The 25,641-nt window shown below is 38.7% G+C and overlaps 1 protein-coding gene across 1 annotated transcript in view; it reads left to right on the top strand.

Annotated features, from left to right (window-relative positions):
• CSMD3 (CUB and Sushi multiple domains 3) overlaps positions 1-25,641 on the top strand; it is a 1,107,808-nt gene that overhangs the window by 294,413 nt on the left and 787,754 nt on the right. Inside the window, exon 5 of the mRNA XM_034759587.1 lies at positions 15,182-15,389. Coding sequence (XP_034615478.1) covers positions 15,182-15,389 — 208 coding nt within the window. The remainder of the gene's footprint in view (positions 1-15,181; positions 15,390-25,641) is intronic.

Here is a 25,641-nt window from a genome sequence, read left to right as displayed (position 1 = left end):
TAGGAATAACAGGTTAGGCAGTAGTACTACAGAAAAGAATTATAGTAGATGTGATGCAAATGCACTCCAGAATGAAATTTGTCTGTTTTGTATCAACAGGAGGGTCATATATAAGACATGGGACGTAACTGTTCTGCTTTATTAAGCACCGGTGTGGCCTCAACTGGAATATTGTGTCCAGTTGTGGGTACCACACTTTAAGAAAGAAGCAGACAAGTTGGAGAGAGTCCAGAGGAGAGCAACAAAAATGATAAAAGGTTTAGAAAATCTGAGCTATGAGGAAAGGTTAAATAAATTGGGCATTGGGAGTGGTGCATTATGGGTAGCTATCCCAGCATGCAAGTGACTGCAACGTGCTTTTAAAATGGGGTGGGGGGGAGTGTGACAGGGAGTGTGTTGTGTGTATGTGGGGGGGAGAGAGAGTGGGTTTTTGGGGGGCTGAGAGCATGTCAGCATGCTGTCTTGTAAGTTCAGACAGCAGCAGACCCCCCCCGTGCCTCTCTCTCTCACACACAGCATTCCACACTAATCTGTCTTGGAGCACACTTATCTGTCTCGGAGCAGATAAGCAGTCAGAAACGGAGCTTTCAAACAGCATATCTACATTCCTACAGCGAGTTCAAAACAATGAGAAGAGTGGCCACTTGACTTAAGGGGATTATGGGACATTTCCGGAGGCTGATCAGAGCACAGTAATGCAACACCTCTGTTCTGCCCAACTGAGGCTAAGGGTTCTTTAGGGATTCTCGGTGAAGGACTGAAATGAATGAGGACGAGGAGAAATGGATACAACTCAATTTTATTGTAAGATGGTAAGTATAAGTATTAATTTTACGAATCCTTATTAAACCACTACAATAATATATAACTAAATTTAAACAACTACAATTGCTATATGACAAATTTAAGCAAGCAAGGTAAGGGAAAGGAAGCATATAAGAAAATAAAGCCCTTTCCCAACTAAACACAATAGGGGGTAATAGGCAAAATAACCACAGACAAAAAAAAATTGATGTTTAACTAATTACTTACGACCATGCAAATAACAGCCAGATGGGAAAGCATATACATAGTGAATTCGAGCCGGCTACACGACTTACGCTCGGGCTGGATTCGGGAGCGGGAGGGTCAAGCCCAGGCTGATCAGACCTGGACTGGTAGTGACGTTAAATCGTTTTGGGACACCTATAATTGCTATACAGGGGTGACTAACTATATAGTTTAGAAAGTAAATGTGGCACACGTTGATTGGCTTTTAGTGCCCTAACTGTCTTGCCCTTATTAGGAAAAATAATATAATGCAGAAACTGCAGAAACGGTTTTCTGCGGTAAACAGTATGGATACATCCCTCATAAGTTTCCTGTGATGAGCACTATGCCTTAATAAGGTCGGGCAGTCTATTGGGGCCTCTTCCCTTGCTTCGGGTTCACCGCGGGGTTGAGAGGCAGCCTGGCCAAAAACGAATGGGGCAGCGGGTTAGGCTGTATTAACAACCTCGTCTACACTGGCGCTGCAGCGTTCCAGCAGGGGCGCAGCAAATGTTGTTATTTCACTCGCCAAGGTGGAGTACCAGCAGCGCTGTAGCCGCGGAGTCAGAGCACTCTACATGACTTGCCAGTGTGGACGGGGAGTGAGCAAGTGCGCCCGGGGCTGCTTTAATGCGTTGTAACTCGCAAGTGTAGCCAAGCCCTAAGGTGCCAAAATTACTCCTTGTTGTTTTTACTGATACAGACTAACACGGCTACAACTCTGAAACCTGTCACCATGCAAGATAGTTAAAATATAGATACATAGTCAATATTCCTAATTTCAGATACAGAAATGATACATGAATACAAATAGGATAATCATATTCAGTAAATCATAACCTTTTCAATGATTCCTTACAAGGCCCATTTTGCATAAAGTACAAGTTAGTTATGTCGTATTCCTATCACAAGCATATTTTCATAAAGAATATGGAGTATAATATTACAGCCTTAATCTGCAGCCAGGGAGATTTATGTTGCATATTAGAAAAACGTTCCCATCCAAGGTTTCTAAGAACAGGATAAACAAACACTTGTTCAGTATGGTCTAGGTCTGGAGTGACTGGGACTGAGCCTCCCAGACCATGTTGACAGTGCTGGCCCTGAAGAACCCCCTCCCCCCCCCCCCCCCCAAGATGCTACTTCAAAACACTGTTTATAGAGCCATTTTTAGAACTCTAGTGTGAGGGCCACATGTCTACTGACCCCAGCTGGGAGGTTCACTCCCACTCACTCCAAAATGATGTGATAACATAGCCTATGATTCTATGAAGAAACAGAAATCTTATCCCTCCCACCCACCTCCTGCATTTCAAGGAATTGGACTAAATCCCCAGCTCAGTCCCAGTGTATGGCCTTGGTTTTGGGTTAGATTCGAAACCAGAACTGGCATGTTCTCCAAGTCTGGCTCAGATACAGACTAAGGCCCTGATCTTGCTAACATGTACACATGTGCTTAACGTTCCATTCAGTGGGACTATTCCCATGTTAAGAGTGGAAATGATTCGAGTTCAAGTTAGCAGAAATCCCATGAGAATACTTCATTCTCATAAGACTTTGGCCCAGCCTGGCAGGAATCTTTTGAAGACAGCTGATGTCATGAGAGTCTTTCTATTTTGGGGGCAAAATCACATGAGAACAGCTCACAAGATTTCAGTATTGCTGAACCATGCTCCGACTCAAGCTTGAACATGGGTCTATATTGATCTCAAATGCACTTATGTATCCGTTATACATTGTAGACTTTTTTAGAGAGATAGTCATCAGAGGGGCAACATTTCTCTCATAGCAAGACTCCGTCAACTCCATTTGTAAAACCAAACTTTAGTACAACCTAAATTCAAAAGAAATGTTTGGACATTTTAATTAGGTGTTTTTAATACACAAACCACTATCCCTTGCAGTGTTTGAAATGAAGACATTTGCAGCAGTATCAACCTGTAGGGAAATTGACTACAGTGATTTTCATGGTCCAAGTTAACAGCAATGTAAAAGTAAGATGTAAAGAGTAACACATATCATAAAATAGAATTTTATGATTTTTTTAATTTTAATATTATATAGTTGTATCCATGACACAGACTTCTTTTAAGTACTATAACTATAACTAGCATATTTTGGACAGTGCTTTTTGCAACTATTAATGCTTATCATAAAATATATGAAGCAGTCTTTAGGCCATTTTGCAATTGTTTATCCTTTATTTAACTGAAATTCAAAATTTCAACAACAATAAAATCAAAATGTTAATATTTTTCATCTCACCCTGATGATTGTTTCTGGTGCAGATGAATCAATGTAAAAATATTCCAAAAATTTACACATTTACAAGCATGAATGTGGAGGTGGTAGGTGGGAGTTTAAGCAGTAGGTGGACCAATGCTAGGGTTTGAGAGGGTGCCAGGAAGCAGGTGGGGGCATTGGACAAGTGTGGGGCGAAAAACTGAGCCATTCTTAAAATATGCATTTTGAATATACAGAATCTGAACTGAATTATTTTAAATCAGATTTGTTCAAATATAAATAAATCAAAATGGGCAAGGTAGAAGACATATATGTTCCCAATAGGACAAATGTCACATTCCTATTTTATACTTTAGCATACCATTCTGTGTGGTAGATGTGACGGGTCACTCTCGGGGTGCCACCTGGAACTGGGGTACCATCGAGCCTCCTGACCTCTCAGCCTGTGTTCCCACTCACACTGTAATGCTGTGACAAGCTGCAGACATGCTCCCGGTCTCACACTTTCACCAGCACACAGGTAGGGACACACCCAGCTGTAGTAACATGCAGGCATGCTTTCTGACCAGCCCCTGCATGGGAAGGCTATACAGGTAGGGCACTTATCTTCTCAGGCGTACACCCACTCTGAAGTGTAAACCCAAAATTACACTGTCTTGCGCTGCACAGAGATCTGTACAGTGTAAGCTCATAAACTTCGTCCCCTCCCTCAATGTAGAGAGGAAATATACAACAGCTTTTTACCCCAAGTTATAACTTCCACACACTGGATTGTGATAAAGCAATTTTTTTAACTACAAAAGATAAATTTTAAGTGATTATAAGGGATAGCAAACAGATCAGAGCAGATTACCCAGTAAACAAAAACACAATCTAAGCTTAATATACTAAAGAGATTGGATATGAGTAGCAAAATCTCACCCTAAATGATGATTTAAGCCAGTTGCAGAGATTCTTAAAGGGCAAGCTGCACTGCTTGCACCTTAAAAGCCCAGGTATTCCTTTCACAGGCTAGAAATCCCTTTAGCCTGGTTCAGCCCTTCCCCCCAGTTCAGTCCTTCTTCCTCAGGTGTTTTCAGGAGTCTCTTTGGGCAGGGAGTCAGTGAAGAACCTCGATGATGTCACTCCCCTGCCTTAAATAACTTTTGCATATGGCAGGAAGCCTTTGTCTCCAAGCTTGGGTCCCGCACCTTTCTGTAGAAAGACACTGGTATTCCAAGATGGAGCCCAGTACCAGGTGATATGGTCACATGCCCCTGTAGAGTCATAGCAGCCATGAGTTGGAGGCTGTTTGTAGAGTCCTCAGGAAGGCTCTGTGGTGGGAGATTGGCTTTTTCTAAGACCTATTGTTCTCCCTAACGGCCCTTCCCAGACAGCCATCTAGACTGATTGCATTCTGCCTAGTGGGCATTCCCCAGGTGTAATAGATGCATAGACAATATTCCTAACTTCAGATACCAACATGATACATGCATATGAATAGGATAATCATATTCGGTGAATCATAACCTTTTCAATTATATCCTACGTGATCTATCTTGCATGAAATACATCATCGTTTTGCCATAATCCTATTGTAATAATATTACTATTAAGAGCTTGGCAGCTGGAGCGCAGTGGCTGCTGGCTGGGAGCTCAGCTCTGAAGGCGGAGCTGCCACCAACAGCATCATAGAAGTAATGATGGCATGGTATGGTATTGCCACCCTTACGTCTATGTTGATGCCGGCAGAACTGGGCCCTCAGTCAGCAGCTGCCACTCTCCGGCTGCCCAGCTCTGAAGGCAGAAGCTCAGAAGTAAGGGTGGCATGGTATGATATTGGCATCTTTACTTCTGTGCTGCGGCTGGTGGGGAGCTGCCTTCAGATGTGGGCACCTGGAAACAGCTGCCACTCTCCGGTCTTCTAGTTCTGAAGGCAGCACAAAAGTAAGGGTGGCAATCCTGTGACCATCCTAAAATAACCTTATGACCCCCTGCAACTCCCTTTGAGTCAGTACCCCCAATCTGAGGAACACTAGTCTAACCCATGAAATCTTTATAGGATAGGGTAAAAACACACAAAAAAACAGATTTCATGGAGGGAGACCAGATTTCACGGTCCGTGACATGTTTTTCATGGCCATGAATTTGGTAGGGCCTTAATTATATTCATGATTTTATTTCTGTATCCATAAATGATAGGGAAATTCTGATCAGAAAGAAAATTTACTAGAGCTGCTTAGAAATCAGAATCTGTTCCATGGGCAATTCAAACAAGTGTTTATAAAATAAGTAAATAAATTCCAAAATGGAATGAAAAGTCAACATTTCCCGTTAAACAAAATTTCTGAACAATTCCATTGTGATAGTGTCCTAACATTTCTTGTGGCTATATTGAAAGCCCACAGGCTCTTTTGGTTTTGATTAGAACTGGTCAGAATGTAGGGGCGAGAGGGAAATGTGGTTTTTGGGCATCCAGATTTTTTTTATATGAAGTTGAAATCTTTAATAACCCATTTTTCTATTGAGAAATTTTTTGACTAGCCATAGTTTTAATGTAATCCTGTACTTTTAACTGAAATTCACCAAAACTATGAGGATTAAAGCCAGCCTCCTTCCCACTCTCCCTCCCTAAAAGACCCTCTCTTTGCATAACTCAAAACAATTTTCTGATAACAAATATAGGCTTTTGTACTCTTTTACATTTTGGGTGTCTTCTGACATTGCACTGATGACGTTCTACTTCTGTCTCCTCCTGATTCTTTGGGTATGGCCCGCTCAGTCCTTATTCCTCAGGAAGAGGCCAGCTGACCCACTGTTCTCATCTGGAGTCTTTGAGAGTGTAGGATTGGTATTGCTTGTAGGCCAGCTACCATCGCTATTCCTGGAAATATTTTTCAGAAAAATTGGGTTCTCTCCCCATAATTCAACATCATGACTGAGACATTTATTTCCAGCCGCTCTAATGCATTTACCTTATTATTTGCTGTGATGAACTCCAGTATGCTTTCATGATAAAATAATTCTTCCATAATAGGAGACACTGTTATCATAAGCAGAATTCTGAGGTTTACTAGGCACAGTGTGAGCAGCAGAAGAGCTGGAGGATCATTTCCAGGTCTTGCTGCTACAGAATGAGGGTTAAAGAGGAAGCCAGTTCCTGTGAAAAACTTTCAGAGAATGGATAGGGAAGTGGGCCGTGTACACAGGTCGTCTAAAACACAGGTTCAAATAGTCGAGCATTTAACTGTTTGTGGAAGATCCAGATGAAGACTAGAGTTTGCTGGCTGGTACTCTCACTCTGGGACCTGAGTTCACACTTTGGCTTCACTTGGAGCTTTTTTTATATATAAAGCTAATCTCCAAGCGAATAGTAAGTGAAGTGCAAGTCAATTGAACCCACAGATACATTCCAATTCCATGCAAATAAGCTTCAAACAGCTCAAGCTGCAATCACTATTACAAATTGTTAGAGTACATTTTAATCCACTCTATTTCCTGAGTACTTTTATATATAATTTGTGTTGCAATTGTCATTATTAGATCATAAGAACTGAGGCCATTTTTATATATAGCAAACCTATGTCTTTCATGTGTGGAGGTTTCAGCTTCAACCAGTTTAGTTTCTTTGCTACCAGAATATTAACTACAGTTCATAATGATGATCCAACCAAGTAAGAAAAAATAATTGAGTTGCATTTCCTGGGAAAAGCATACAGTAGGCCTAAAATAATGAAACAGGGATGTGCATATGAACATTTGTAGTGGGTAAACACTGACCAAGTTTGGCAGAATTGAAAATCTCTGAAAGCTGCCCAGAGGCAAACCTGCAAATGAAGACCTGTTAAAAATCCAAAAAGCTGAATATTGTGTCATTGCCCTGGTTGTGTACAAAGACCAGCTGAAACTTGAAGGTACACAGAGTTGTTGTTGTTTTTGCAGGGGGAGGGGGTGAGTAATTGGGCCCTAAATGCTTTCCCAATTGCATTGCTCCAGTCAAGCCAATTCTGAGTTTCACAAGAACAAAGTGAGAAGCACATTTCCATTTTTAAAGTATTTTATGTCTCTTAAAAAAAGAGGGCAGCTATTTTTTAATTATTATTATTTTTTAAAAGCATACCTAGGTGGAGACCCTCTGGGCTTATCTCTAGCCAAGAGTGATTTTTAGAGCTAAATTACAAAATTCTAAAAAAATACTGTATTTACAATATAAGTGCTGGGATAACTAGCTAGATCTGTGTGCATGGTGACTCTGTAACAGACAGACAGCAATGTTTACTTTCATAAGCCAAGGAAGTTACTGCCTGGAGGTGATAATCTCATTTTCTTTACCCTTGACTTCAAATTTTAAATGTGATCGCCGGTTGCAAATTTTATTTAGATAACACTGATAGAATTTTATAGCAAAACACTTTTACTGTCAGAATCAAGATTACAGCTAAAGGGTAATAGTCTTGGAAAAATATCAAAAAGTGTAATCTACATAATTATATCCCATCTCCATCCTATTTCATTTAATCAAATAATCATGAACTATATCCTAAAAGGAAAACAAAATAGCTTTCATTTCAAAACATCTGAAAATACTTAAAATTGTGCTTCATATTACACAAATGTAGTTTATACACATAAGTGGTTAGTTCATATATTAATTTATGCTAAATATAAGGCTTCAGGGAAAAGAGCATAATGTTGTTCAGGGACACTTTTGATTTTGATCTGTTTAATTTTTTTATTCTATTCTCTTTTGTTGTCCAACAGAAATTTTTGGCACTTAAAGACCAGATTGACAGGACCTCTCAGAAATAAACATACTTTAGTTTTTTTTGGACGGAGAGAGATAGAGGGGTATGTGTGCACTGTATGTATGTGTTGGGATTTCTAAAGCTCTTTTAAAAATACCAAGATACTGTAGTTTTACTTATTTTTTGAGTATTGTAATTTCCATTGTACTGTGCAGCGTAATTCATTGGCTGCAGCCTAGGAGTGCACAGTATGGCTCGGGGGTTGGTGGTACATAGGTGGCCAATTATGGGCTAGCTGTTTCCCAGTCTCATTCCTCATTATAAATTAGAGAAGCCTGATGGGTGCTTTGAGTTGCACCAGCTGACAATGTCTTTGAAAGCTCAGTGCAACAGCCAGGGACGACTGGTGTGTGTGAAAGCCCCAGCCTGGCCTCCTATGCTAGCAGTGGAGGAGTGTCAACTAGGAGCAATTATGCCAATTCTGTTATTTCCCTTTCAATTAGGATGATCCTCCTATGTCATCTACAGAGATGCTTTATACTTGTGGCACAGCATAAAGTGGCTGCAGTGCACTGCAGAGTCTGCCCTGGTATATGTCAAACTAGAAATAGAGTTTATTGGAAATATCGTGCGTGTGTGTGCATGAGCATCTGTCTACCCAGTATTTCCTACATTATTAATATGTACCTTCCTTTGTAAAGTTCTTAGTGATCTTCAGATGAGAAGTACTTTATAAGAGCTAAGGGCTCTTATTGTATGTAGTGTTTCAAGAGTAATATTTAAAATTAATACCACTATCAAATGCTTAAGAGGCAGCAGAAGCGTATAGTCTTTTAAGATTACTTTGCTAACTTTTCAATAATATAATACTGTCTCTAAAAATTGGAAGAATAAGAGGGGTGAGACTGCGGGCTGGCCCCAGCCTTAAGTACAATGAGCAGATAGAGATCAGTATGATGGAGGAGTTCAGTGTAACTCTTTCAAATGCCCTCAGCTTCCCCGGCTGGGTTGTTTGCTATTGTGGAAGTCACATCAGAGTTGCCTAGGTATGGTGTGAACACCTTGCTTACACACACACTTCTTTACATGTGTTTTTTTTAAACCAGAAAAGGTACCAAACTCTTTCCTTGCTCTCTGTATATCTGTTTTAAAGTCCAGAATACAGTCAAACTAGGTAGAAGTGTGTTGTTACTCATCATCTTAGTTTTTCTTTCAACAAGGCCAAAGTGAATTATGCAGTTAATTATAAGTGTTCAATGTAGTGGAAATACCTAGGTAGATTTGGTGGCATGATGCTCTCCAATGGTCGGTCCTGGGTCCGGTTTTGTTTAATATCTTTATTAATGATCTATGAGAATGGTGTGGACTGCACTCTCAGCAAGTTTGCAGATGACACTAAACTAGGGGGCGTGTTAGATACACTAGAGGGTAGGGATCGGATACAGAGGGACCTAGACAAATTAGAGGAGTGGGCCAAAAAAAACCTGATGAGGTTCAACAAGAACAAGTGCAGAGTCCTGCACTTAGGACGGAAGAATCCCATGCACTGCTACAAACTAGGGACCGAATGGCTAGGTAACAGTTCTGCAGAAAAGGACCTAGGGGTCACAGTGGATGAGAAGCTGGATATGAGTCAACAGTGTGCTCTTGTTGCCAAGAAGGCTAACGGCATTTTGGGCTGTATAAGTAGGGGCATTGCCAGCAGATCGAAGAACGTGATCTTTCCCCTTTATTCGACATTGGTGAGGCCGCATCTGGAGTACTGTGTCCAGTTTTGGGTCCCACACTACAAGAAGGATGTGGAAAAATTGGAAAGAGTCCAGCGCAGGGCAACAAAAATGATTAGGGGTCTGGAGCACATGACTTATGAGGAGAGGCTGAGGGAACTGGGATTGTTTAGTCTTCAGAAGAGAAGAATGAGGGGGGATTTGATAGCAGCCTTCAACTACCTGAAGGGGGGTTCCAAAGAGGATGGAGCTCAGCTGTTCTCAGTGGTGGCAGATGACAGAACAAGGAGCAATGGTCTCAAGGTGCAGTGGGGGAGGTCTAGGTTGGATATTAGGAAACACTATTTCACTACGAGGGTGGTGAAGCACTGGAATGCGTTACCTAGGGAGGTGGTGGAGTCTCCTTCCTTGGAGGTTTTTTAGGCCCGGCTTGACAAAGCCCTGGCTGGGATGATTTAGTTGGGAATTGGTCCTGCTTTGAGCAGGGGGTTGGACTAGATGACCTCCTGAGGTCCCTTCCAACCCTGATATTCTATAATTCTATGATTCATATGCTGAATTAAGCCCTGATTTGCATTCCATGCAAATTCAACTTAATTCCATTGAAGTCAATGAACTTGCATGAGGTCGAAATCAGTGCTAAATTTGACCCTCTCTGATCACTGCTGCTCTTGAAACTTCCAGCTCAATGTTTATGTAGTATCGGCGGGGATATCAATGACACCTATTGGTTAAAGCAAAGAACTAAACAGAATAATAAAGAAAAAAGGAAACTAGAGCAGAGAAATACATTTAGAAAAAAAATAAAGTAAATAAAAGGTGCAATTCTGGGCTGTGTCAGATATGGCAATCTCCTGCAATATCTTAGGGAAATACTACTGAATTAAGTTTAAGTATCTTTAGAGTCCACTGTATTAAATGCCAAAGTTATGTATTATTGTGGGCCAGGATGTCCAAAGGACTATATTGAACAATATGGGAGGCAAGAATAGCTTTTTGGACAATGTGTGTGAAGTGGATTTCTGGGAAATATCTAGGGGCAGGTGAATGCAAATTTCCCCTGTCCTACTGCCAGTTATGCAAAAACTCAGTCCTCTGAAGCTACCCTCTGAGGAGAGGGGCTGATCACCTGTTCAAGGGTGTCTCAAAATCAAAGGCCTAAACTATGTCAAGCAGTGACTCACAGATTGTTCTGAAGAACCCTTTGGTAAAGAGCTGAGCACCTACTTGGTGGAGCTAGGAGTGATTTCTGGTAAGCTTACTAGCTTCCAAATAGTTTCTTTTATTGTTTTTAATGTTTTCTCTATAGAAATGTTCAATATGTTTTCACCTTAAGAATAAACGTGCTTGATTAGAAAGGGCTGTATGGTAACTTTTAACTGTGGCCAATTACACTGATTACTGTCTCTAAGGAGAAAGCAAAGGAAGGCATACTTAGGCAGTCTGTCATGCTGAGGAACTCTCAGTGTCACCAGGGAACTGTGCGTCATGGGAAAAACCCAGTCAGGAGGGAGAAAGATGCGGATCTCCATCCAAGAGAGGTGATGGCTGGGGAACTGGAAGTCTAAAACTGGGTGCCCTTGCTGGACCACAGGGAATACAGTTACCCTGAACTGTGAAATTTAAAAAAATAATAAAGTAAACAAAAATAGCAATTCTGGGCAGGGAGCGAAGTCTGCCCCTCAGGGAGGCTCTTGGCAGCGAGGGGAGGCGGCGGCAGAGGTGGCACAGCCCGTTTGTGATTGTTCCTGCTCGCAGCGGCAGCGGCGGCTCATGCTCGGCAAGATGGAACGTGCAGCGGCAGGCACAGAGTTCAACATCCTGCTCACTACATCCTGCTCAACTCCTACAAGGTTACACATTATAAGCAATATCCACCTAATACAAGCATAGTTTATTCTTAATTTGAATATAGTGAAAAGAAGACTGAGAACACCAGATTAAAGAAGGTGAAATATGAGGAAACCATTTTTTACTGGTTGCAGTACATTCTAAATAAGTACTTAAAAGGCAAAGTGATAACCAAAGAGAAAATCCAGGAAGTCAAAGAGGTGTACAGAGAGCATTTTCAAGATCATGTCTTCAATGAAAAGGGATGGAACTATATTCTTGAGAAGTGTGAAGGGCTTCTTCTGATAACAGTAAAGGCTGTTCCTGAAGGCTCAGTCATTCCCAGAGGAAATGTACTCTTCACAACAGAAAACATGGAGTGCTATTGGCTCACTAACTGGATTGAGAAAAAAGAACGAGGAGTACTTGTGGCACCTTAGAGACTAACACATTTATTTGAGCATAAGCTTTCATGGGCTAAAACCTACTTCATCAGAATCATGCAGTGGAAAATACAGGAGGAAGATGTATATACACAGAGAACATGAAAAAATGGGTGTTGCCATACCAACTATAACAAGATTAATCAATTAAAGTAGGCTATTATCAGCAGGAGAAAAAAAGTTTTGTAGTGATAATCAGGATGGCCCATTTCCAACAGTTGACAAGAAGGAGTGAGTAACAATAGAGGGAAAATTAGCATGGGGAAATAGTTTTTACTTTGTGTAATGACCCATCCACTCCCAGTCTTTATTCAAGCGTATTTTAATGGTGTCCAGTTTGCAAATTAATTCCAATTCTGCAGTTTCTCGTTGGAGTCTGTTTTTGAATTTTTTTTGTTGGAGAATTGCAACTTTTAGGTCTGTAATTGAGCGACCAGGGAGGTTGAAGTGTTCTCTGACTGGGTTTTTGAATGTTATAATTCTTGACATCTGATTTGTTTCCACTTATTCTTTTGCATAGAGACTATCCAGTTTGGCCAATGTACATGGCAGAGGGGCATTGCTGACACACGATGAAATATATCACATTAGTAGATGTGCAGGTGAATGAGCCTCTGATGGTGTCCCTTGCATAGATATGTGGACAGAGTTAAATTAAATAAATAAATAAAGATATCCCATCTCCTAGAACTGGAAGGGACCTTGAAAGGTTATTGAGTCCAGCTCCCTGCCTTCACTAGCAGGACCAAGTACTGATATTGCCCCAAATCCCTAAGTGGCCCGCTCAAGGATTGAACTCACAACCCTGGGTTTAGAAGGCCAATGCTCAAACCACTGAGCTATCTCTCCATTTTATAGAGGGGGGGAACTGAGACTCAGGGAGTTAAATGACTTGGCCTGGGTTAAGGAAATCTGTGGCAGAGCAGGGAATTAAAGCTTGGCCTCCCACAGTCCAGGCTAGTGTCCTTGCCAATTCATCATCTTTCCTCTCTCTTCCTTTCTGCCTCATATACCATTGCTAGATTTGTCCCACACTGCCAGGATGTCAATTTATTTTACTTTTGTTGACTGTTTGGTTTATTTCGTTTTATGATTGATAGCTAAGAAATTATGCTATCTGAATTTTATGGTTTTAAAGGAGAATTACATGCACAGGTCAAGTTGCCCCCAGTCACCTACATATTATGAATTGTTAAAAGAACATTATTTGTGTTGGAAAGTGAAGCACTCAAAAATTAAGAAATGCCATTATTAAGACTGCCTGTGCAACCTTCATTCAGCCCCCTTCTCCATATGCATTATGATAGTCTTTAATTACATGACCACATATTTTTTCCACAGCACCCCACCCTCATTCAGTGCCCAGGTTGGAGTGCTCAGTTAATTAGCAGCTATTTAATGTTTTGGTTTATCCTCATTGTTCAAGGGCTGACCCCAGGCCTTATATACTGCATACTAATCAAACCCCATTGTAGAGACACAATTGGTAAATTCCTTGTTCTTTTACTCTTTTTAATATTTTAATAATCATTTTAGCCTCTGTTGAACAAAAACAGTTATGATTTTTGCTAATTTCTGCTTCACTACACAATCCCACGGGACAAAGTTTCCCCATCCACACCTGCTATTGGATTCCTGCAGTGAGGAAGGGCCTGATTCTGTGAAACAATGAGCATCTTCTGTTTCCATTGACTTGAATGGGTATTGAGAGTGCTGGGCACCCTGCCAGATTGACTCCTAAATGATATTTTACTGTTAAAACTTTTTTGATCATATAAACAGTTTAGCAGAACTTCTAAAGAACAAAATTAAGCTAAAACTGCCATAATTGATGGGATCATGGCAGCCATTTGGGATTTTCTCCCTGACAGAAGTGAATCTGAGCAGGTGTTTTCAAAGTCTTAAAAGCTTTTGCACTAATGATGATATACTCTTTCAAAAATAAATGTGTCTTCATCTTGGCATTCATCTGTCAGCAGTATTGACTATTATTCGGGCACCAACTCAGCTTTCATTACTGTATGTTAGCACTTTAATTGACCATAGTCAGGGATTCCTTTGCTAGTATGTCTCACACATTTGGATCATGAAGTTTGAATTACTGTGATAAAACGTGACATTTCTCCATTTATTGAAAGTGGTAGCATTACAATCTCAACGTATTTTATTAGCTCAAAAAATACTTTTGACTACAGTATAGATAAGGCATGCTTCAAACCATACTGCACCAATTGTTGTGAACCCTCACCTGAAGAGCACTTTCTCACAGGAGCAGTCCAAATTGACTTCAATGGGAGTGTTTGTATAAGTAAATCCTCACCAATGTGAGCATGTTGCATAATCCAGAAGATGGTCATGAGTAAATTATGGAATAGAATAAATATCCAGGAAAGAAGCATATGTGTAGAGATATTTGAAATATGTGATCTATCGAAAAATTCCTCTCCATTAAAATGGCTCTGCTGTAAAAATCATGAGCACAAAGGTGTCAGGGTGATGGCATTCAAGGCACTATGTATGAGCAGCATTGTTCTGAAAAGTGATATGCTGTGACTAGTTTTTCAGTGAAAAGGCAATGGAAGAAAGAATCTATGCTTCCATATATAAGATACTAACTATTAGCTACCACAATGAAATGATTATGATGCAATTAGCAAAGGGTGGCTAAAGTACTCATGCCCCAGTTAACAAAATCTTATTTTTCAACATAACTTCTTTCAAAGATAAATGCTGAATTATACATGAACCAAACTCTAAATGCTAAGTAGAGATGTAATGTGCTTGATCCAAAGCTATTCTGATTGAAGCAGAAGAGAGAACCATAATATTAATTTGATGTTTTTCATATCACTCTTCATAAGACTGAATGGGAACAATTTTCATCAAAGTCACACAAAAGAGGATTCTAAAAGTTTTTGGTAAAATAATAATCATAGATTACTAATTTAATTTTCAAAACAAACTAAACAACACAGTGACTATTTGCATAGAGGGTAACAGAACCTTTACATTGCATATTTATGATGTATAATAAACCCTTAAAACTATTAACACTTTTTCTAGGAGCACATGCAGGTTTATTTTAAATGTGGCAGTTTCATAGCATTGGTTTTTGAGGAGTGATTTAATAACACTTCGTAATTTTTTTTCTTATTGAAAATGTTGTGATTTTGTTTTTAAACAGCTGAAGATGCATGTGGAGGAACAATGAGAGGATCCAGTGGCATGATCTCCAGTCCCAATTTTCCTAATGAGTATCATAATAATGCAGATTGTACATGGACCATTGTGGCAGAGCCTGGCGATACCATTTCACTCATATTTACTGATTTTCAAATGGAAGAAAAATATGATTACTTGGAAATAGAAGGTTCTGAACCACCAACAATATGGTGAGTAATCTGATGCCATTTTGAAGCCGGTAAAGGTGAGAGAAAACATGTAGGTATGGTCCTGCAACCTTTACTCGTGTCAACACTATAGCCTCGCTAAAGTAAAGGGGTTTATTACTTAGACATGTTAATTGATTCACTGATTAGAAATGTAAACCAACTTCCAAATACAGAACATCAAAATTAAAAACCATGCTAGACTCATCCACCTGATTATGTTGTAGGGTAAATTTGATCTTTGTTGCATGCAAATTAAAGTACAGTGCCATTGATTATATCACTGGGTGTCTCCATGCAGTAAATCAGGATACACTGTCTCACTACATAACGTAGTCATGCATTCTTGATGTGACTTACTGGTATGGGACCACTGCAGCACAGAGCAAATCCTTAACCCCTTCCTACCTGATGTGGAGTTTATACACCCCATCACACAAGCATGTTTTTTATTGATGTAGCAGTTTTCTCTGTTACTGCCCCTGTAGTTCCTCTGTACAGCTGCCTCAGTAGTTGTTGGCCTCAGTGGAGTTGCACTGGTGTAAAACTAATGTAAAGAACAGATGAATCAAGTCACCTCTTTAATTAGCTGATTCAGTTTGTTGGAAAATAACTGGGAAAAGATACATGGTTAATTCAACACCGTTTATAATTACATGGTATAGCTTTTTCAAGGCAGCAGTATATACTGAAAGAGTATTGGGATATGATAAAAAGTTTCCTTTCTCATAGTGGTTTAAACTCATCCAAAGAAGAGGATATAGACAAAACCTTCCACAACACTTAGGCCCGCAATAGAGACTCAAGTGGGGCTCAGAAGGCCTTGTGTGATCTTTGTGCACATAGGTAAATTTCACACATTAGACCAGATCCTCTACCACAGTAAAGTGGCATAGCTCTGTTTGAAGTCAGTGGTGCTATAGCAGTTTACTCTGCATAAGCTGTGGTCCATTATGTGTAATCAAGATAGAAAAAAACAAAGACTAGACTTTTTAAAATAATGTAGTAAAAGAAAAAAATAACCCTCCTTAATTTAGGCATTTGTACTACTTGAAAAGAACAGACTTTATGTGTACGAATGATGCTAGAAGTAATATCCCTAGTTATTTCATAATATATATCAAGATAGGAGACAATACACTATATTTCAGCTTTCATGAATGATACCTCATGATTCATGTCACTGTTGGTGAGTTAATTATCTGTATTAAAAAGTTACTGATTTGCCGTTGATTTTTTTCAAGCTTGTTACATTTTTTAAACTGGTTCTTAGCTAAATTAATTCTTTTAAAACCAGAATTTATTATCATTATTACTGAAGTAACACAAACAACATAAAAAACAATGTTAATCAGCTGAACTGCTAAATCTTCATTTGCTTATTCTAAAGTAAATTTTGTGTATTCAGTGTAACGTGCTAATTTAATAGTTGTTAATTTAGAGGAGCAGATTGTAAGAGCATTCTTTTCTAAACTTATCAGTCATATTCCCTGAATTAGATTGATGTACTCAGTTATGCAAAAATACTTCTCCATATGCTAGGGAAAAATTATTTGAAAAACTTAATTAAGAGATTTGATAATTAGTTTTACTATGTTCATACTTTATATCCCTTCAGAATAGTGTTTGAGGTTCCGCTCCACATAGCTACATTCATGATGCGTGCACAAAATTCTCTATATCTAAGACTAAAGATAGGATTCTTATGTTGCATCTTTCTCTATTAGACAAATGGTACACAACTACATGAAAGCCTGTTAAAACATTTTAAAAATAGTGTTTGATCCAGACAGTAATGTCTTTCAGCTTATTTCTCAGACTATTATTTATGTAAGGATGGCAAATAAACTCATTCTTATCCTCCTGTCCATCTAGGTAAATAACAAAATGTTTACTACTTTAGCTTGTGAGATACAAGCTAAAATACTGAGCTAAAATATGTAAGGTAGCCACTCTTGTAATATGAAAAAAAAATGGCCAGGAACTCTTCACAAAACACTGTGGCTTTCCATTTTCACCTCATCAGTCAAGACAGTTTTCATATTTAGAAAAGTAGTTGTGCTAAGTCTTTCCTATATTGAAATTCTTGATATGCTGTATATCCTTTTCATAAAGTAGCACAGAGAGCAGCTAGATCACTTTGTAATCTTGCTCAGCTTTCTTCTGTTTGCTGTCATTTTAAATAGGCTGCTGGCTTTGAAAGTTGATGACATACGTGCAAAGTATTCCTAAACCCTCCAACACACACCTTCATGATTTACCTAATGCACAGCTTTACAGAAGGCAGCACATCAGGTTCAGAATGCGTGTCATGATGATTTGAATGAAAACCTGGTTATTTTATTTTGCCCTGTTGGTTTTTAGAGATTGCCTGATGAAATGATGTTCAGATCCAGATCCGTATTAAGTCTAATACGGGTTCAGATATGCAGCTGGGTCAGGCCTTCATCCTTATTTCTGTCCAAAGATTCTGAAAACTCACAAGCTGCTTTTCCAGGATTGGGCATGTATTGGTAGCACTCTGGCAAGATGAGCTGATCAGTTAGCAACGGTGGATATTCTCATCTATATTAGTGCCTAATCCTGTTTTTTGAGCCCTACTAAACTCTTTCCCTAAATGATAGCTTGTAGCAATGAATTCCTTCAGGCTATCTACATTCTGAGTATCCATTTTGAATTTGTTGCCCGCCTTCCTGTATTTGGATTATGAAAGAGTAAATAGCAGCGTCTGACTAAACTTCTTTGATAACATTACCAACTTTTATTATATCTTCTCAAATTCATTTCCTCCATTAATTAAGGTCCTAATCTTTTCAATATGTTCTCAGATAGAACTCTTTCTATGCACTAATCACTATAGATCTAGAAATCTAACACTGTACATCCGGGGGATAATGCATACCCAAAGTATAAATCTATTCATTTCTACCATGCTGCTCTTCCCTTTGTCAGTAGGAGTTATGCTTTAATCTCTAAATTATGAATGTAACCCTACTTATTCTAGACCTCACAGTGTTTATTTTCTTTATACTCCTCTGCAGTAGTTAAAATACCAAAATAAACATAAGCCTTTTTTTTTTAATTTTGTTACAAAGCTAACTTACACAAAATATGAATATCAACAGCACTGATTCTGGAAAATCTTGTTTTATTTGAAATGACATTATGCATCTTTAGTTCTCTTCCTGCTTTTATAGTCTGTAACAAAATAGTCATTTTTAGTGTTTTAGAACCAGCAAATTATTACAGTAAATATTTTGATTGTGATTTAGTACTGCATTCTTTGATTAAAATAAGACCAGTAACTCATTGTGGGTCAGACCCATTTTCACCACAAAATAAATACATTTGGTGAAAAATATTGTTAGGTTTTCTTGTATTTAAATGTCTAAGGGCCAGTTCTTTAGCTGGTGAAAATCCATTGATGCTACACTGACTTACACTAGCTAATGATCTGGCCCTAAAACATATGATGCTATACTGTGGCTAAAATTCACTACGCAAAAAAGGAAGGCATTACAGAATTGTATCCTCAACATTAGCAGCATAAGCATATTAAAATGTTTATTATGATAAAGTTCTTGATTGAGGCCCTAAATGAAAGAAGTCTGACTGTTTTAATTCGTGTTCCCCCATGGACAGGAGTGTACTTATAACTAAGCTATCAAACATAGTGTATCCAAATTTGAGCCACTGGCAGCATGTTCACAAAGAGCTGGTACAGACTCTGAATTCTCTCTTATCAAAGAGCAATTTGGACAATTGTGCACTTACTCCTAAAATGAAGCAATAATTCAAACCACATGTTTTTTACAATGATTTAATCTCAAAATAATACTGGGATGTCATTACGTTTACTCTTCTAAAATTGATGTTGGAAGTCAATATAAAAGGAACATAGCCTATTCTGGTATGGCAAATCTTATTGGAGCATCTAGGCCAGTTTGGTATGTCTGGTAGTGGTCAAATTCTTCACCAATTTTTTGGAAGGCAAAATCTCCCTATAATGGAATTTAGCCAGTGTGTAATGGTGGAGGTGGAGTATATATCCCTGATACTACAGGCAATCCACTTGTGTCCTGAAATATGATCTTGAAGATCTTTAATTACCTGAGCTTGCGTAGCTTAGGGTTCATATAAGTGTTCAAAAAACTATTCAGAACTTAAAAGAAGTAGCCACAGTAATTGAATTAACCTCCTAGAGCACCGAATTCCATGCAGCAATTATTATTGCATACATTTTCATTAGTTCTAAACAGATCTTTGTGGGGGGAATGGAAAATCTGTTTTAAAGGGATCTTGAGATTTCAATATTTTGTCTTCATTCTAATTAAGGAATTAAAGAAAATTGGAGGAGAAAAAATTTAGGTCAATTGAAATGTTTCATTTCAACAAAATCAAAATGTTCTTACTCAATTTCACCCTTTTCAATTTTGTTATTTATTCATATAAATCAAAAACTGAAAACAAAAAGTAATTTCAAAATGAAAAATCAAAACATGTAATCCTGAAACTGTGAGAACAGGACATTTCAATATTGTTGGGGGCAGAGGGGGCTTCTTATTTTCTGTATAATGAAAGACTAGTGAAATCAACACCATTTTGAACATTCATGCCTTATTTAATACTTTAAATTTAAGAATTTTTCAAAGCAGTTTTTCATAATAAAGAAGTTTGCAGTTTATGGTGAAACATGGAAGCTGAATTTTTAAATATATTTGTCTGCCTAAGATTTTTCTATAGTTCCTGTGACCATAATAACTAAACATTAGAGTCAAATATAATATTATTGAATGATCATAATAAACCTTGTTCTTTGTATGAGAAAAAATATCTAGACATTCCTTTCAATAATGATCATCATACTGGATTATATTGCTCTTTTGCATAATAACCATCAGCAACCTGTGAAAATGTAATTTTGAAAAGACTATGGGAAGTAAAGGAAAACAACTGATCTAGTTAAGATATGCTCAGAGTAGAAACTATTCCTCTTCAAACCATTTGCACTCCAAGAAAAGCAAATAAGTTGTATTAAAAATTCACATTTTCTTATTTAAAAAATTTCTTAGTTTAAATTTTAAAATTCAGTCAAAGATACATTATATCATAGTCCCATTATAATTAGTCCCAACCTCTGAAAGTATTTAAATCAGTCTTGCTTGTGCAGTAAGCAAATAAATAGTGCCCTACCAAATTCACGGCCATGAAAAACACATCATGGACTGTGAAATCTGGTCTCCCTCCATGAAATCTGGTCTTTTGCGTGCTTTTACCCTGTACTATATAGATTTCGTAGGGGAGACCAGCATTTCTCAAATTGGAGGTCCTGCCCAAAAGGAAGTTGAGGGGGTCCTAAGGTTATTTATGTACAGGCGTGACTACCTGCCCTTTCCTGGTTATTATACGCGGCCAGTCCGCATCCACATCCAGTAGTTAAAAAAAAAATAAACTAATAATTTAAATTGGAATTTCATCCATTAATAAGTATTTATTATATAGTTAAAACCATTCTATTGAAGGACAGATATTAAATAACACTAAATATGTTAATGTTCAAAACAATATTAAAAATTTCAAAATTTAGAGCATGGAAACCAAAATAGCTAAAATTTAGTTTTGGCAAGATACACGGAATGGAAACTCCGGGATCTTTACCTGTCATTGAATATAGCCATCATACCAATAGTGGAATATAAAACAAGTCTACATATACTCTCCTTAAAATTTTTACTTCTGTCCATTCCCAATAATTGTAACAAATCATTATTACCTTCACTCCACTTGCCACGCGCCCCAAGCACAAAACCAAAGAAGTGAATATTTTTACCTCCCGTTAAGTTTTTAATTTCTTCCTCTAACTCAAGATAATAAGCCACCTTTTCACTGTGGGCTTGTTCCAAACTTCTGGCATTATCCTCCCATCACACTGTAACATCAACCACCACTGCTGTATCTCCTTTTATAAATATAATATCCGTCTTTCTTAACTCACCCTTACTATTTCTCAAATGGGGCTCTATCATTGCCTTCCACCCTAATTTACCAACCTTATCTACAACTGCAGACACTACTCTATTATGCCTTTTTATCCTAGCATTCTTAGTCTTATAACATTGTCCTGAGATATGGGGAACAGTCTCCCGCACTTTACCGCACCATCTACAAAGAGCATTCACACCTCCTCTTCCTCTTGCTAATGTCTCCCTAGTAGGATAAATATTTGCCCTAAGCTGCAATGCTGCGATATACGCTGACGATTTAACTTTACTAGAGTTTCTAAAAATCGAATTACTAATTAAATCATTTTTAAAATATTTTATCCCTATTCCCTGACATCTCAGTTCCGACCATCTTAAAAATTCCTCTTCCCTCCATTTCTTGGGATGAGATGTTACTGCACTAAATGACAATATTTTATCCACAAGATTTTCTCCTGCATATAGATAAGATAGGTCCATCCAATCATCTCTCGAGATAATATGTCTCCTCCATTTACGAATTAACATATTTGGGATTTGCACACTAAACTTAGTGAGAGCTAAACCACCATCCCTACCTCTAGAATAAAATATCCCATCTGTGGTACACTGAGGTAAATGTAAAATCTCTTTAACTATTTTTCTAACTAACACATCAAGATCGTCTAAAAGATTAAAAGGGGGTTCTATTAAAAGAAGATTATAAAATAGCTTCGGTAAGATGTATGTCTGTAAAATTAATATTTTTTGGGACGGTTTTAATGGGGCCTTAATTAAATTCTCACTCCAATCTTTCAATTTTTCTTTAAGTACCGGTCCCCCTACACCTATCCAGGGATCTATTCTAGCCCCTAAATATTTTTCAAAATCCCCTGGTTGAACATATTCAATCTCCTCTGACCCTATCTGCCAATTATCCTTAGGATTAACTACATAGGTTTTATGTTTAGTTAAAATATGAAAGCCTTTCGTTTTCTTCACATTAACAGAGAGATTAGTATTTTTACAAAACTCCTCTAAGATACCCAAATTTTTGATCATTCCTTTATATGAGCTACTTAAAATTGCCACATCATCGGCAAAAGCCAATGACGTGACACTATTACCCTTAACATAAAAACCACTTCCTTCTACTTCTAATCTAGTTAAAAGGGGATCCATAGCAATATTAAACAAAATTGGGGACAACGGGTCACCCTGCTTGACCCCCCTCCTAATTAAAATAGACTCAGTAGCTTCATCACCCACCCATACCCTAGTTGTGCAATTATCATAAAGGTCCCTAATAATATCTATAAAATGTTCATCTATACCAAATCTTCTCAACCCGGCTATTATATGTCCGTGTCCCACAGAATCAAATGCTTTAGCCAAATCTACGAACACTATTGCAATTTCATTCCCATTTCGTTTAGCCCCTTTAATCAAATTATCTAATATAGCAATATTTTCCTCACACCCAGGGGCGGATATAAACCCTTTTTGTCTACTACATATCTTAACTGTTTCCACCAGTCTTTTTGCTAATATTTTGGTATAGATTCTAATCCAAACTGACCCAATTGTCAATGGTCTCCAAGATGTTGTTAACTTCTTCATTTCCTCCTCATCTTGTGTCTTTGGTATTAAAATCATTCTATTTTTCTTAAATTCATCTGGTACCTGTCTATTTAGAAACCATATATTAAAATTTTTTGTAAGTATTAAGGAGTCTAAATTAAAAATATCCCACAAATTGCTCACTTTTACTTTATCTGGGCCAGGAGCACTATCTTTTCTTATTTCTCTTAAAGCTATTCTAATCTCATCCACAGAGATCGGACTCATTAATATATCATTATCCACATTCTCTGTGGATGATGGACACCCTATCATATTACCATGTCCAATTGTTCCCAAAATATTTACATAGTATTCCTCAATTTCTTTCATAGGGATAGCACACTTAGCCTTATCTGGCTCTCCCATTATAATGCAAGTCAATCTTCTTCTATCCTTATCAAATAATTGTTGATAGAATTTATACTTAGCTTTCTTTGTAGCATATCTCCTAATTGCATTAAATTGCTTCCTTCTCCCCTCCTTTCTCATCTTCCCTTTTCCTTTATTCCTCAACTCTATTTGACTTTCATTTCTAGGGTCCTTTCCCTCTACTAATGAATAACATAATTTTTCCAACATTGCCCATCCGAGAGCTTTTGTTAAATCCTCCTTTAATAATCCTTCAATTTCCCCTAAACTATTTATTATTTCTCTTCCCTCCCTACTTTGTTTTCCCCGTTTACATATTTTCTCCACTAAATCCACTTCTGGATGTCCTTTTAGTGGGAAAATCCTCTCTCTTGGGGGCGGAATTTCTAATATATTTACTCTAATGTCCTCTACCTCAGTCACTTCCTCCCTATCTCCTGTTACCACTAACTTCTTCTTTGCTAATTCTCGTCTTTTATCTGATATTTGTTTATTCGTTTTGGTCCTCATCTCGCTCTCAATACATTTATTTATATTCCTTTTCCCAATATATTTCCTTTCCAACTGTATAAGCTGCGCAACCTCATCTTTGGTCCATATACGAGATCTAGTCGATCCCTCTTTGATCTTACTTTTAGCAGCCATATCTTCTTTTCTTTGCTCATTCCTCACAGCAGGGTGTCTATGTCTACAGTGTTGGCTCAATCCAGATCTAGTATGAAAACCAAGCCCACAGACCGAGCACGTATGGCTCTTCATTGGGGTATCCGCCTTCTTGGGTATGCACTTGGGGTAGTGGCAAGCTATATTATGATATTGAGAAGATTTTCCACATTTACTACATACAACTCGTATGGCTTTACTTTTATGAACCACATTAATGTGTTTGGCCCATTTACCAAATGTTGGTAATATCTGGGGACATATTGGACAATTAAAACTATCAACGGGATACTCTAAATAAAAAACCCCATCCTTCCACGAACTACTTTCTAATATATTTATATTACTACCAGTACTGTTAAGATCCTTATTACGATCCCTATTAAAATCAGTACTTGGTCTAAAACTATTTAATAAACTAGACCCATTAACTAAATGAGCATTAAGATATCCTGATTCCCTAACATATGGATCATCAAATGTACTTAAATACTTAAAATCTGGATTAAAACTGTCCATAGTTAAATCATTAAAAGTGTCCCTTGTAAAAACCATCGGTAAGATAGATAAAATCTCCTCACCATGATCATCACAAACATTCTCCTCTACCTCCTCTCCATGCTCCACTGGGAGGACTTGATTCTCACTCTCATGCTCATGAGACTTCATTATAGTCCACACCATTTTATCCATTGGTCCAGCAACCCTGATCACACCCCTAATATATTTAACACTGTCAGCCGGGGCATCAAAGCCAACAGCGGGGGCGTTATTAACCCGGTCCAGCGCCAATCCGGTATAAAAATATAAATTACTTTTTTCCATAGCTAAAAGATTTACCCTTCTCAGGGGGAAACTAACCCTTTCCAGGGGGAAACTAACCCATACCTGGGGGAAACTTACCCTTTCCAGGGGGAAACTAACTTGTGCCTGGGGGAGACTACCCTTACCAGGGGGAATCTAACCCTTACCAGGGGGAGTCAACCCGTACCTGGGGGAGGCTACCCTTACCAGGGGGGCATCCATGTGGCACCATATGGGGCTGCCCAACCCCGTCCCACACCCCACTGAATGTGGGATGTGGGTTCGTCCTCCGCAATCCGCCTGGCTATCCAAGCCAGTTACCGACTCTCACCACGAGGAGGTAGCGGTTGGACTTGCAATCCAGAGGCTTTCCTCAAAGAGGGGTCCCAAACAGCATAATGTCGAGCTCTAACGGGCGTGTGAGAAAAGGCTCAGATCTTGGTAGGGGTTGCCCCTATTGACCGGGCTCACCCCCACCCCCACCTCACCGATAACCCATTCTCTCACTACCCTCAGGCAATGTTTCCGTCCAAGCCCGACAGCTGAGAGGGTCCAGAGACGCATGGAGAGCCATTAAGAGAGCCAAGGGATTGCAGTATTGTCACCCTTACTTCTGCACTGCCTTCAGAGCTCAGCCGCCGGAGAGTGGTGGCTTCTGACTGAAGCCCCAGCTATGCAGGCAGAAGCGCAGAAATAGGGGTGGTAATACCATACCATGCCATCGTTACTTCTATGCTGCTGCTGGCGGCAGCTCTGCCTTCACAACTGAACTCCTGGCCAGCAGCTGCCTCTCCCCAGCTGCCCAGCTCTGAAGGCAGTGCCACCAGCAGCAGCAG

Source organism: Trachemys scripta, chromosome 2, assembly GCF_013100865.1.
Source record: "Trachemys scripta elegans isolate TJP31775 chromosome 2, CAS_Tse_1.0, whole genome shotgun sequence".
Taxonomy (NCBI): domain Eukaryota; kingdom Metazoa; phylum Chordata; order Testudines; family Emydidae; genus Trachemys; species Trachemys scripta.
The sequence above is the reverse complement of the archived record's forward strand: the minus strand, read 5'-3'. Positions and strand labels throughout refer to the sequence as shown.